The 13,348-nt window shown below is 34.6% G+C and overlaps 2 protein-coding genes and 1 long non-coding RNA gene across 3 annotated transcripts in view; 2 read left to right on the forward strand and 1 right to left on the reverse strand.

The window, feature by feature from the left end:
- Positions 1 to 2,312, forward strand: part of LOC147846499 (uncharacterized) — a 9,884-nt gene extending 7,572 nt beyond the window's left edge. The window contains exon 2 of the long non-coding RNA XR_015479112.1: positions 1,193 to 2,312. This is a non-coding gene — a long non-coding RNA (uncharacterized LOC147846499). The remainder of the gene's footprint in view (positions 1 to 1,192) is intronic.
- Positions 1 to 2,884, reverse strand: part of itm2cb (integral membrane protein 2Cb) — a 20,178-nt gene extending 17,294 nt beyond the window's left edge. Inside the window, 1 exon segment of the mRNA NM_199980.1 lies at positions 2,715 to 2,884. Within this exon segment, the coding sequence (NP_956274.1) occupies positions 2,715 to 2,807 (93 nt within the window). The 5' untranslated portion in view covers positions 2,808 to 2,884.
- A 4,270-nt stretch (positions 2,885 to 7,154) lies between these two features.
- On the forward strand, positions 7,155 to 8,684 carry hes6 (hes family bHLH transcription factor 6). The gene is given in 4 exon segments (NM_194400.3): positions 7,155 to 7,299; positions 7,374 to 7,460; positions 7,563 to 7,644; positions 7,760 to 8,684. Coding segments are annotated over 4 exon segments (681 nt in total). The 5' UTR covers positions 7,155 to 7,236; the 3' UTR covers positions 8,209 to 8,684.
- The last annotated feature ends 4,664 nt before the right edge of the window (positions 8,685 to 13,348 follow it).

The following is a 13,348-nucleotide window of genomic DNA, read 5'->3' on the forward strand; positions in this document are numbered from 1 at the left end:
AATGGGACCTGAAATGGTTTGATTGTGCACATTCTTTGAAATATTTTCTTTTGTGCATCATAAAAGGACTGACATGAACATTGATTTTTGGGTGCATTGTCGCTTTAAAATTTTTAATTATTGGCATTGATAAGATTTAGAAATGATCAATACAATTTTTCTTTTACTCTGCCCTCTTTTATTTCTGCCTTGCTTTTCTGTAAAAATATTTAAACATTAATTAAGATACATTTGCATAAGAAATATTATACATGCTATTTGATGCATTTTCCAGAAATCTACAAGTAATTGTCCTTCTTGAGTAAATGTTTCCTTTTTTGTTAGTTTATTTTGCATCATAAATCATGCAATCAAAACTAGAGAGGGTATATAACTTAAATCTCAGAGGAATCGCTGGATTGCTCTTGTCAAATAAATCAAGAAACTGACCCCAAAAATCTTCTTATACAGCTAGTCTCTAAAAATCTAAGAGTCTCTTTATTTAAATAACAGAGATCATGTGAGAAATCCAGTTCTGGAATAAAGGGGGTAAAGGAGATTTCCAATTGTTAAGCACTAGTCTTTTAGCCCCCACCATGCCTTGCATTAAAGACTCTTGCATTGGTTAAGAGAGGGAAGATGTTTTTGAGAAGCCAAAGATAGCAAGTTTGGCATTCAGTAGAATAGGTCAAATATGTTTGTCCAGAATCTATTCAGTAGGGGACAGAGCCAAAAGGTGTGAGCAACTGTGACCTCTGCTATCTTGCATTTGTCGCACATTGGCGAGACAAAAGATTTTATGTAGCTTGGCTTTAGTGTAGTGTAAACAAAGTATGGCCTAGAATTTAATCAGTTGGTGTCTGCTGTTGACTGAGCATGACAGTAAATATGTCTTGATTTAAGATTAGTTTTAAATATTTGTAACTAATAAAAAATACAATAGCTAAGAATACTCTTAAGTCACTAATTTTTTTATTTTTCCCGAAAACAATGTCAAGTCATTTTTCACCTTGAGTAAATGCATCTTAATTAGTTCATTTTTAGTTCTTCCTGAAAATTATACAATGCTGACTTTTTTTAGAGCATAAACTCACTTAATCATCATCCTTCTCAAATAAATTTAGCTTGACTTCACAGCTTTTATACATTAGTAACACACTAAAAAAAAAAACTCCAAGCAAGAAACTAATCTTGTGCAGTGCCTCACTTTCAGCACCCAAGAACTGCGCCAAGACATTAGTGAGTCACGGCAGCGTCTCAAGACGTCAGGTGGTGTGAGCAATGCATCCGCCTCCAGTCTCTCAGCGCCGAGGACACCAGCTCCATCAGCCCACGCAGGCTCTGGAGCATCGCAAATCAAACAGACTTGCTGACAGAGCTACTATCTCCGCCTGGCACTGCCATATTTTTAGGCACGTACTGTACTTCCACGCTCCTTATTTGTACAGGAGTTCCTTTCCTACGTAGGGAGGACACACAGCAGCAGCGGGTAGGAGACCGTGTGTGGGTACCAGGCTGAAAATAACAGCTCTAGTATCAGATCAGATGAATCCACGTCATTTTCACTCCACTGGAGAAAAAAATCAATGCAGGCACATGAGGTCAAATTAGAAACGGTGACGCACTGGAGATTTTCTGCGTCGCCCACAAACGTCACAGTGTTCATTCTGAAAAAACGACAGCTGGAGATTTGCTGCATATTAACAGACCTCAAACAAATGCATTCTCAGAAAGTTTTTGCATTAACACTGATGTCGGGCATCCATTTGGTGAAGGCAAAGAGCCGATTTAATCCTAGCTAACTGGATCAAGCGCGCACTGTTTTTATTTAGAAAGGAGGACTGAGTGTTCCAGGCACATGAATACAAAAGACTGCAGTCATTCTCACTGGTACAGCTCAAGTCAAGTGGTGATAAAAGGTTTTGCAGCAGAATAACGATTATCAGGAGACTAACAGCAACTGTCAATGTAGAAAACACACACACACATACATACAGAGACACGCACGCAAGGCTGATTTGTCCAGCACTAATCTGCAGTGGCGGCTCCACACTGAGGGATGATGATGTAATGTTATCCTGTTGTGCATCTCATTACTGGCTCACGTCCAGCAGCTATCAACTAATGCAGACCACAAAGTCTAACGTATAATACTTTAATATTTAATGCATTCATAAATGTCTGAGCAGTTCAGCATAGACATAAAATATTACAGTTTATTATTATGATGATGTTAATATATTACATATCTTATACATATTTAAAATGCTTTGGCATTACTATACTAAATGAAACTTGAACTTGTCTAACAAAATAAAGGCAGATGCATCTTTTACTAATTAAAAAACTAAGTCATACTGTCACCATCATTTAATCCTGTGTTGTTTTTTAAACTTAAATACATTTAAAATAGAATCTCTATATGTGCATATAAATGTTGTAATCCTATGTAATTTCCTATTTTTAAACATGCAAAACTCCACAAATAATATTAAAACTGCAGTTATTATTCTAATTTCATACATTATAGTTAGTCTACTACTGTCTTATTTGATTTAGACATCATACCAAATTATAGCATCTTTATAATATCAATTAAAATGCAATATTATTTTGTATATAACTATAAAGACACTCAAATTTATTTTAGCAGTTTTCATTTTACTAGAAGGAGCATAATGGAGTTTTACACGCACAAAGCAAAAGAGATTGTATTGAAATCAAAGTAAACTCACGTGAGAGTACGGCATTTGGATTTCCTCTTTGTCTCCATCGTTCTCCTTTTCTGGCTTCTGCACAGTCACTTGCTGGAAGGAAATCTTCACCATTTTGTCGACTCCTGCTAGTCTGCCGCGGTCAGGACGTCCAGTGTTGATTGTACCACCAAGGACGCTTCTGAGCTGTGAATGAATCGCTCGGCAGAGGGCGAACTTAAAGAGGATTCCCTCGCTTCCGGCACACTTCAAATTAAGAGTCCACCAATCAGCGACTGCTCTCTAAATTTAGTGTCACTCACAATTTTTACAAAAAAAGAAAAAAAAAGAAGAAAAAAAAGAAAAAAGAAAAAGGGGTCTAGTCTGTTAACCCGTTCACATCCGAAATATGTTACAAGAGACATGAAAGATTGGGTTGCTCTTATTAAAGTATTAGTAGTTGTTCATAATTCTATAGTTATTAGTATAATATCTAACATTGGTTAAACATCCAGACTGTATCAACTACTGGGTTTATTCCTGCAGCCTTTGGTCACCATCACAGAAACACATTTGTGCTTTTCTGTAAACTAATCTGTATCACTATTGACTAGTGAAACGGCAATCTGTGTTCACTGTAGACATAAGAACTAACTAACAACTATTAAAATTAAATAATTTTTAAATCTGTGTAAGAGACATAACTCAGTGTTTAATTACTGATTCAGATTAAATAGTTGTGATTAATTGCATAAATATGCAGTGATTTTATTATATTAACGCTGCATTGAGATAGTAAACTGTAGTTTGCATGGCATACAGTAATTCCTTAATATTATAGGTTTATTTGGGTAAATTAATAGCCGTATATAAAACATCAAATATATTATATGATTTGATTGTATTTAGAAAAATACAAATAAATATAATTTACACAGACATTACAGGATTTCTGTTAACCAATTCAGATCTGAAATATGTTCTAAGCTGCATAAAAGATTGGATTTGTTTTTTTATTAAACTATTAGTAGTTAGTTAATTGTATAGTTATTTATATTTTGTATAGTAACTTTTCATTTGAACACACATTATTTCTAATGTCTAACATTGATTAAACATGCAGACTGTATAAACTACTGGGTTTAATCCTGCTGAGTTTATTCACCAACATAGAAAGACATTTAGTGTTTTCCTTTCACTATATTGATCAGTAAAACACCAATCTGTGTTCACTGTAGACCTAGGAACTATTAGAACTATTAACATTAAATAATCTTTAAAACCTGTGTAAGAGACATAACTCAGTGGTAAACTACTGATTCAGGTTAAATAGTTGTGATTTATGGCATAAATATGCACGGATGTAATATTTTATTATATTATTGTTGCATTATGATATGAAAATAATCTGTAATTTGCATGGACAATTTCTTAATATTATAGGCTTATTTGGCAAATTATTAGCCATGTATAAAATACCAAATACACTATCTGGTTTGACTAAACTTAGAAAAGAAAAAAAAAAGAAAAGAAAAAAAAATAAATATATATATATATATATATATATATATATATATATATATATATATATATATATATATATATATATATATATATATATATATATATATATATATATGTATATATATGTATATATGTGTGTGTGTGTTTGTATATATATATATATATATATATATTTATAAAATTTATACAGACATTGCAGGATTTAAGGCCTGTTAACCCATTCAGATCTGAAATATGTTCCAAGGGGCATAAAAGATTGGATTTTTCGCATTAAACTATTAGTAGATATTAAACTAATTTTGCTTTTCTCCTTTAACATTGGTTAAACATCCAGGCTGTATGAACTACTGGGTTTGATCCTGCTGCCTTTGGTCACCAACATGGAAAGACATTTAGTGTTATTCTGTAAAGAAATATCCATCACTAGATTGATCAGTAATACAGCAATCTGTTTTCACTGTAGACATAAGAAATGTGTGCTTTATCAAAAATATTCATATTAAATAATTAAAACCTGTGTGAGAAACAGAACTCAGTGTTAAATTACTGATTCATTTTAAATAGTTGTGATTAACTGCATAATTATGATGTTATGATATTGTATTATATTAATGTTGCATATATGAAAATAATCTGTAATTTGCAGATATTAAGGGTTGATTAATACAAATTAACAACCATGTATAAAATATCAAATACATTATCTAATTTGGGGTGGCTCAGTGGGTAGCACTGTCGCCTCACAGCAAGAAGGTCGCTGGTTCGAGCCCATGCTGGGTCATTTGGCATTTCTGTGTGGAGTTTGCATGTTCTCCCCATGTTGGCGTGGGCTTCGGTTTCCCCCACAGTCCAAACGCATGCGCAATAGGTGAATTGAATAAACAAAACCGGCTGTAGTGTATGTGTGTGCATTAATGTTTCCTAGTACTGGGCTGCAGCTGGAAGAGCATCCGATGTGTAAAACATGCTGGATAAGTTGACAGTTCATTCAAATGTGGCGACCCCTAATGAATAAAAGGACTAAGCTCAAGGAAAAATGAATGAATAATCTAATTTGACTGTACTCAGAAAAATAAAAAAAAATATATATAATTTGTACAGACATTACAGGACAGTAATACTTAGAATAATCTAAGTAATAATAATGCAACTCTTCGATTCCATATTTTCATGTTTAAACAATTACTATTTTGTACTACATAATATATGTAAAGATAATTTACTTTAATTACGCATTAAGATAACTGTAATTTGCATTATAAACAGTGATAGTGCTCATTCCTAATATGACATGTTTATTTAAAATAACTAACCTTGTTAATAATAATATATCAATACAATTATCTAGCCATACATTGAATTGTAGTTTGATAATTGACACAGATTGAAAGTAATACTTGGAATAGCAACAGAGAGAGAGAGAGAGAGAGAGAGAGAGAGAGAGAGAGAGAGAGAGAGAGAGAGAGAGAGAGAGAGAGAGCTCCAATCTATCATTTAAATCAGTCCTTCGTCTCCGCCTGCTTGGACTTTTATTGTGGAGTTTTTCCACAAATGGATGTGCATTCCGGTTCTATTTTACGGTGTTCTACTACGCGTTGTGATTTGCATCAGACTGCCGGAAGTCAATAAATAACCTGACACCGATTAATGCTTTTTATGGCTCGGATGTAGAACATGAATTAAGATCTACAAACGGTGTGAACAAAATCGAGCATTTTCACGCAATGAAACACAAAATCCTTTAAATATGTCATGATTGATCTTAGCATTTTGGCTTTGTGGTTTATTAAAAAAAAATATTTAGTGCCATTAAACCAAGACATTTACAGAAATTAAATGATGTTTTGAACGTAATATAAAGTATGCAAAAAAATAACTCGCTTTGCTTTTTAATTCACTAAAGCAATGAGTAGATATGTATATGGGGCAAATATATAGGCTAAATATTTGCGAAAATGTGGTTTTCATGTTATTTTTCAGTAGCTACTATTCCTTAGACGTTAACATTCTCCTTTTCTATTCATACACTTTGCATTGCATGTATTAATACTTTCCTAGATGTCCTCAATCCTGATGGCCCACACACATACGCGCACTGGTGATGCAGGACCTGGCAATGATGATGCCGTGTGTCTGAGCTCAATCACAGTAGAGGGCGCACTTTCCACTACGCGGAACTCTCCCTCTGTGATTCTGAACAGTTGTTGTCACATTGAGAGGGGGTTTATGTGCATACAATGATGTCTAGGCCAGAAACACAATTAGAGTTTATAGTGCTCATAAACATGTCAGTCTCAATAAAGTGGAAGTGTAAAGTTGTTTAAGAAATCTGCTTATAAAAAAGCTTTGATAATAATAGACTCCATTTCTGAGAGGATTGTTTCTGGTTTGAGGTCTTTCACTTTATACCTTTCTTTGCAGTTTGATGTCAATTAGTCTATAGTCTGTCATTTTTTAAACAGCATCAGTTTTTTTGCTCTAAACATGATTGTTGAATTTTTTTTACATTAAAATGGTCCCAAATGTCAAATCTGCACTGAGATGTCATGTTTTCCTGGCCATTTTAACTCAGTTTGAACAAAATATTCAATTTAGTCTGAAGTTCCCAAAAATATTTTTTGCTTTAAAATAACTTTAACATACTGATTTGAGTTTTTCAACGGACAATATCTATCTATCTATCTATCTATCTATCTATCTATCTATCTATCTATCTATCTATCTATCTATCTATCTATCTATCTATCTATCTATCTATCTATCTATCTATCTATCTATCCTCAGGATAGTTGTATTCAATTCTATTCACTGTCCCCTGGTCCACACAGGTTCAGATGGTGGGCTGGTTTACAATGCACAAAGACATAGCTGTTGATTGGTTGCCAGTCAGTCCATTCACATGTAAATCAGACCTCATAAATGTCCCCCTTCTATCGGCCACTATCCACAGTATATGTAGTGCTTGTTAGCACAGACTTTTGTCTCGAACTGAACCCGCCGACCATCTGCCCCCCATTCAAGCGTCCTGAACTGCAGCAATATGGCCCCTGCGTCCCGCAGCAACACTCACGACGAGGATAATTACGGAATAAAAGACAGAAAGGTACGCAAACACGTCTTTTAATGACCCACAGAAAAGTTTGTCGACGTTTCCCACAACTATTTTTTTCTCCTCAGACGAGGAAACCGCTGGTGGAGAAAAAGAGACGCGCCCGGATAAATGAAAGTTTACAGGAGCTTCGGCTACTGCTAGCCGACCCGGATGTAAGTTTATCCAGACTATCACTTCTTCAGACTTATGCATATCCACTCTCACTGTATATCCACTGTACGCACATTTCACATCGCGCTTTGCGTCATTTGTAGGCGCAGGTAAAAATGGAGAACGCCGAGGTGTTGGAAATGACCGTGAAGCGCGTGGAAAGTATACTGCAAAACAAAGCGAAGGGTAAGAGCTGCTGTTAAGACTCGTATTTAAAAGGCCAGCTCGCCGATATTTCTCTGCATTTCAAAATATCCCGTTTATTTGGGTCGTGACGTCACGTTGCTTTTCTCCTCCGCAGAGGCTGACAGTGTGAACCGCGAGGCCAACGAGCGCTTCGCCGCGGGCTACATCCAGTGCATGCATGAAGTGCACACATTCGTGTCCAGCTGCCCGGGCATCGACGCCACCATCGCCGCAGATCTGCTGAACCACCTCCTCGAATGTATGCCTCTGAACGACGAGGAGCGCTTTCAGGACATTCTGTCAGACCTCATTTCGGACTCTAACAACTCTGGCACTTGGCCTGGCGAGGCGGCGTACGCTACGTTGTCGCCCGGGGGGACGAGCGTGGCCAACGGTGGCTCCTCCGCCTTGTCCCCGGCCCCGTCCACCACCTCCAGCGACGACATTTGTTCTGACCTGGACGACACAGACACGGAGCACAGCCGCATCTCGGTAGATGCCGGAGATCAGGCGCCAGTCGTGCCAACATTATACACCAACAAGTCCATTTGGAGACCCTGGTAGACAGATGCTCACCTCCGCCGATTCATGAACATTCAAGTATATTTTCTAGTTTAGAAAATAGTCCAGGATTGAGCACCTTTGTGAACCAGTTCTACTTTAGTAATAGGGCGACTTTTTTGTCATCGACCTGTGGATATACCCCTCAGTAAGCTCTTCTAGGTGCAACAATAATGTGCATTTCAGTCCACTTCAGTTACACAGAATTAGTATTTTATTTAATTGTGTGTTTTTTGTATAAGCTAAGTTAAGGAAAACACACTGTAAGGATAAATAATATGTCTAGGGAGTGTTCCCATCTCTTAATTATTGTAGGATAGGATGTAAATATTTCAATGTCGTTGCTGTAGATAGATCTATGACAGTTATTGTGATTTTTGTGACGGGAAGAAAAAAAATAAGTGTAAATGTCGGGAATAATGTGTTTTATATGTGATTTTACCCTTCATTAAAGCATCTTTCTGATTTGCTACTGCAAAGAGTGTCATGTTTCATTCTATATAAATGATATTAGAGTGGTGTCCTTTCACTCAGTGATGACTGCTTAATTAATAGATTTGTTGAACTTTTCCCAGGACTCTGAGAATATGTTACAGTTATCTAGCAGCTGTAACCGCTTTGATCAAATAATGTAAGCTATATATCACACCTTCTCTATGTCTAAAAGTGTGAATGTCCGCTTTGGGTTTTGGGTGACCCCCAGGCGTGTTAAACTGAACACCTCGCAGCCGAGCAACGCCACTGCTGCAGACTCGATGACTGGCGCTACAATGCGCCGCGCTGCAGGTCATGACTGATGTACGTGTTTCTGGTCAAGTCTGTCATCAAAATACACCTTTGAAGATTTGTCTGACAAACTTGTGTTTAAAAAAAACATTCATTACCGGTCATAGATTTGTTGATAGTTTAGGAATATTCTCACCAATACTGCATTTATTTGATGAAAACAACTTTATAAACAAACATCTATCTATCTATCTATCTATCTATCTATCTATCTGTCTATCTATCTATCTATCTATCTATCTATCTATCTATCTATCTATCTATCTATCTATCTATCTATCTATCTATCTATCTATCTATCTATCTATCTGCATAGAAAGACATACAGATATATATATAGATAGATAGAGCATGATGCTTACAATTCAAGTGTTCATCCCTTTAAAACACACATTTCCTAAAGCTCAGTTTATATATATATATATATATATATATATATATATATATATATATATATATATATATATATATATATATATATATATATATATTTATTTATTTTTGGCTAGAATAAAAGCATTTTTAATTTTTTTAAAGCTGTTTTAAGGTCAACATTAGCCTCTTAAAGCTATAATGTTTTTCGATAGTCTACAGAACAAACCATCATTATACAATAACTTGCCTAATTACCCTAACCTGCCTAGTTAACGTAATTAAGCCTTTAAACGTCACTTCAAGCTGTATAGAAGTGTCTTGAAAAATATCTAGTCAAATATTATTAACTGTCATCATGGCAAAGATAAAATAAATAAGTTATTAGAAATGAGTTATTAAAACCATCATGTTTAGTAATGTGTTGACAAAATGATCTCTCCGTTAAACAGAAATTGGGCTAATAATGTTTGTAATAATGTGTGTGTGTGTGTGTGTGTGTGTGTGTGTATATATATATATATATATATATATATATATATATATATATATATATATATATATATATATATATATATATATATATATGGTTAATAAACCATGATTACCTTGTCTAAATTAGCCAATAGCCTAGCCTTTACTAGTTAGGCTAATTCGAGTTTGTAAATAAACCATCAGTTGCTTTCACTTCTAACGAAAACTAGTTATGTAAATCTACTGTCCACGAATGTATTTTGGTTACTAAATGGTTTATCTACACGTTTGACAGTTTATCTATGGTTTATCTAACAGTTACTTTTTGTTTGGGATTTTAGTTGTTGTATAACCCGGTTACGTTTCTTTATTCGTCTGTTTGGATCCGACGGTGACAAAACAGGAACAAAACCGTAGTCGTGTTACTTCAAGATTTAGCCATAATCACAAATACTAAAGCCAAACCATTCCGAGCTCATTCAAAATAACTACAGATTTAGCTCACGAGAGGATTAGCAAACTACAAAAGCGCGCGAGTTTTATCTCTATTAAACTGCCTGAATAATATAAAAAGTCACGAAAGTCTGATATACATTACATTTATTTAAGCCTAGCTAATCCAAACGGATTAACAAATCAGCTAGTTAGAAGATCCGTCATTAGCTGCGGTTTTCCGGGACGAATGTCCGAGCACGTTTGATGTAAATACGTATTAACTGTTTTAAATCCACATCCAGTGTTCGCAGACTGTTGACAGGTTGTATTACCGCTAAGGGCCGGATTCTCGGCGTCTGAAGGTTGTTGTCTTGGTAGGAGGCCTGGAGGAACCATTCACACCTTGTCCTGAAATTGGCGCAGGTGTGAAGCAGAGGAACTAGAGCGCCTTTCATGTGCGGAGGCTCAACCCGTAGCCGGACCCGCAGTCAGAGCACATGAAGGGGCGCTGCGCGGCGGCGGATGTGCGCTGGCTGTATAATAATAAAAACCGCTTTAACGGTCGGCTGAACTCTGAACATATGGCGCAGAGAAAGGCCCCTCTGGCCCAACGGTCCGTTTGCGCACCACTGACATCAGCGGGGGGTTATTATGGTCATCCAAAAATCAATGATAGAAATGGACATTTCATTGACAAACTACATTTAACTATTTTCTAAACGAATAAACAGTTTTGTTGAAGGACGGGTTTTCATAGTGACAAAGCATATACATTTTTCAATTATATATATATATAAATATATATATATATATATATATATATATATATATATATATATATATATATATAAATATATATATATATATATATATATATATATATATATACTACTGGTCAAACGTTTGGGGTCAGTTTATTTTTGAAGGTCAGAAAATTAATATAAACTTATTATATGTAAAAGATTAATTGTCAAATATTTATTACAATCTTAAATAACACATTTTTATTGTATGTAGTTTCAAATGAAATTATTACTCGTCATCATTGCTTTTTTTTTACTATTACCTTTAATAATAAATATATTGATAATAATAATTAATATTAGAGTGGGTGTCATGGTGGCGCAGTGGGCAGCACAATCGCCTCACAGCATGAAGGTCGATGGTTCGAGCCTCGGCTGGGTCACTTGGCATTTCTGTGTGGAGTTTGCATGTTCTCCCTGTGTTGGCGTGGGTTTCCTCCGGGTGCTCCAGTTTCCCCCACAGTTCTAAGACATGTGGTACAGGTGAATTGAGCAAGCTAAATTGTCTGCAGTGTATGTGTGTTTCCCAGAGATGAGTTGCAGCTGGAAGGGCATCTGCCACCTAAAACATATGCTGGTTAGGTTGGCGGTTCATTTCACTGTGGCGATCCCAGGTTAATAAAGGGACTAAGCCGAAAAGAATATTAGAGTGATTTCTGAAGGATCAAGGATCATGTGACTCTGAAGACTGGAGTAGTGAAGCTGAAAATGCATCTTTAAAATGACTGGAATAAATGATTAAATTAAACGATAAACTACTTTTGAATAGTTATTTTATAGTACAATAACATTTCACAAGTTTACAAATTGTGCTGTATTTTTGATGAAATTAATGCAACTTTGGTGAGCAGGAGAAGCTTATTTTACAACATTAAAAAATCATACTGACCCCATATATATATATTAAATGTTATTAAATATTTCCCAAATGATGTTTAACAGAGCAAGGAAATTTTCACAGTATGTCTGATAATATTTTTTCTTCTGGAGAAAGTCTTTGTTTTATTTCGGCTAGAATAAAAGCAGTTTTAAATTTTTTAAAATCATTTTATGGTCAAGATTATTAGCCCCTTTAAGCTATATATTTTTCTGATAGTCTACAGAACAAACAATCATTAACCATATGTTTTCAGAAAACTATGTTTAGAAATAGTTAGAAATATGTGTTGAAAAAAACCTCTCCGTAAAACAGAAATTGGGGAAAAAAATAAACAGAGGGGCTGATAATTCAGGCAGTTTAATAATTCTGACTACATACCAAGTGATGGGTTGCAGCAGGAAGGGCATCTACTGCGTAAAACATGTGCTGGATAAGTTGGCGGTTCATTCCACTATGTCAACCCCAGATTAATAAAGGGACTAAGCCGAAAAGAAAATGAATAAAAAAAAAAAAAAAAAAAAAAAAAATATATATATATATATATATATATATATATATTATACACACACATCTTTTTAATATATACATTTAAGTTATATATATAAAGTGTTCAGCATATACAAGTAAACACCCCTGACAAATCTGTCTTTTAAATTCAGATTTTTAATAGGAAGCTATACAATATTATATTTGTGCATGTACATTAGATTAGTCAGTACTCAAGTCAAATCTGGAGCTTATTTAACAAATTAACTCAAGATTGTCCAAAAACTAGTACAGCCACATTTCTATGTTATAGAAAAATATTAAATACAAATTTTAAAAAGAAGAAAATTCAAAAGAAGCAAAAAAAAATTAATAATAAAATAAAATAATGTTTAGGTTGTTAATTATTTTGCAATATTTTGTTGAATTTAATTGTATTATCTTTCAATTTCTCAATGTTTGGTGACTAAAATATTATTTTAATAAATATATCTGTTTAATAAATCCGTTTCGTTTAAATGCACCAAAATACACTGCCTATATTCACTGAGAAATGGATAACAGACTGAGATATCGGCAGCCATGAAGAGAGAAGAACGGCAAATTTACTGTCCTGTCTCATCTATTTGAAACAAGCGGTTGTTTGATTTTTTTGTAATTTGAAGCAAACATGATATAATAAATGCATACATACACATAAATGTTCATACAAAAAAAAAAAATGACCGTTAAATGCATCACAACAGTGTTGTGAAAAGGGTCCATTATGCTGATCACTGTGTAGTCCTTTAATATATATGTATGTATATATAAATACATACACATACTTATTTGTTCGAACTTCGCTATATTTACTTCATATATTGCATTTGAACTCTAACATGAACAAAGAGACGAGCACAAGTTG

This window comes from Danio rerio, chromosome 2 (genome assembly GCF_052040795.2).
Source record: "Danio rerio strain M-AB ecotype USA chromosome 2, GRCz13ab, whole genome shotgun sequence".
Taxonomy (NCBI): domain Eukaryota; kingdom Metazoa; phylum Chordata; class Actinopteri; order Cypriniformes; family Danionidae; genus Danio; species Danio rerio.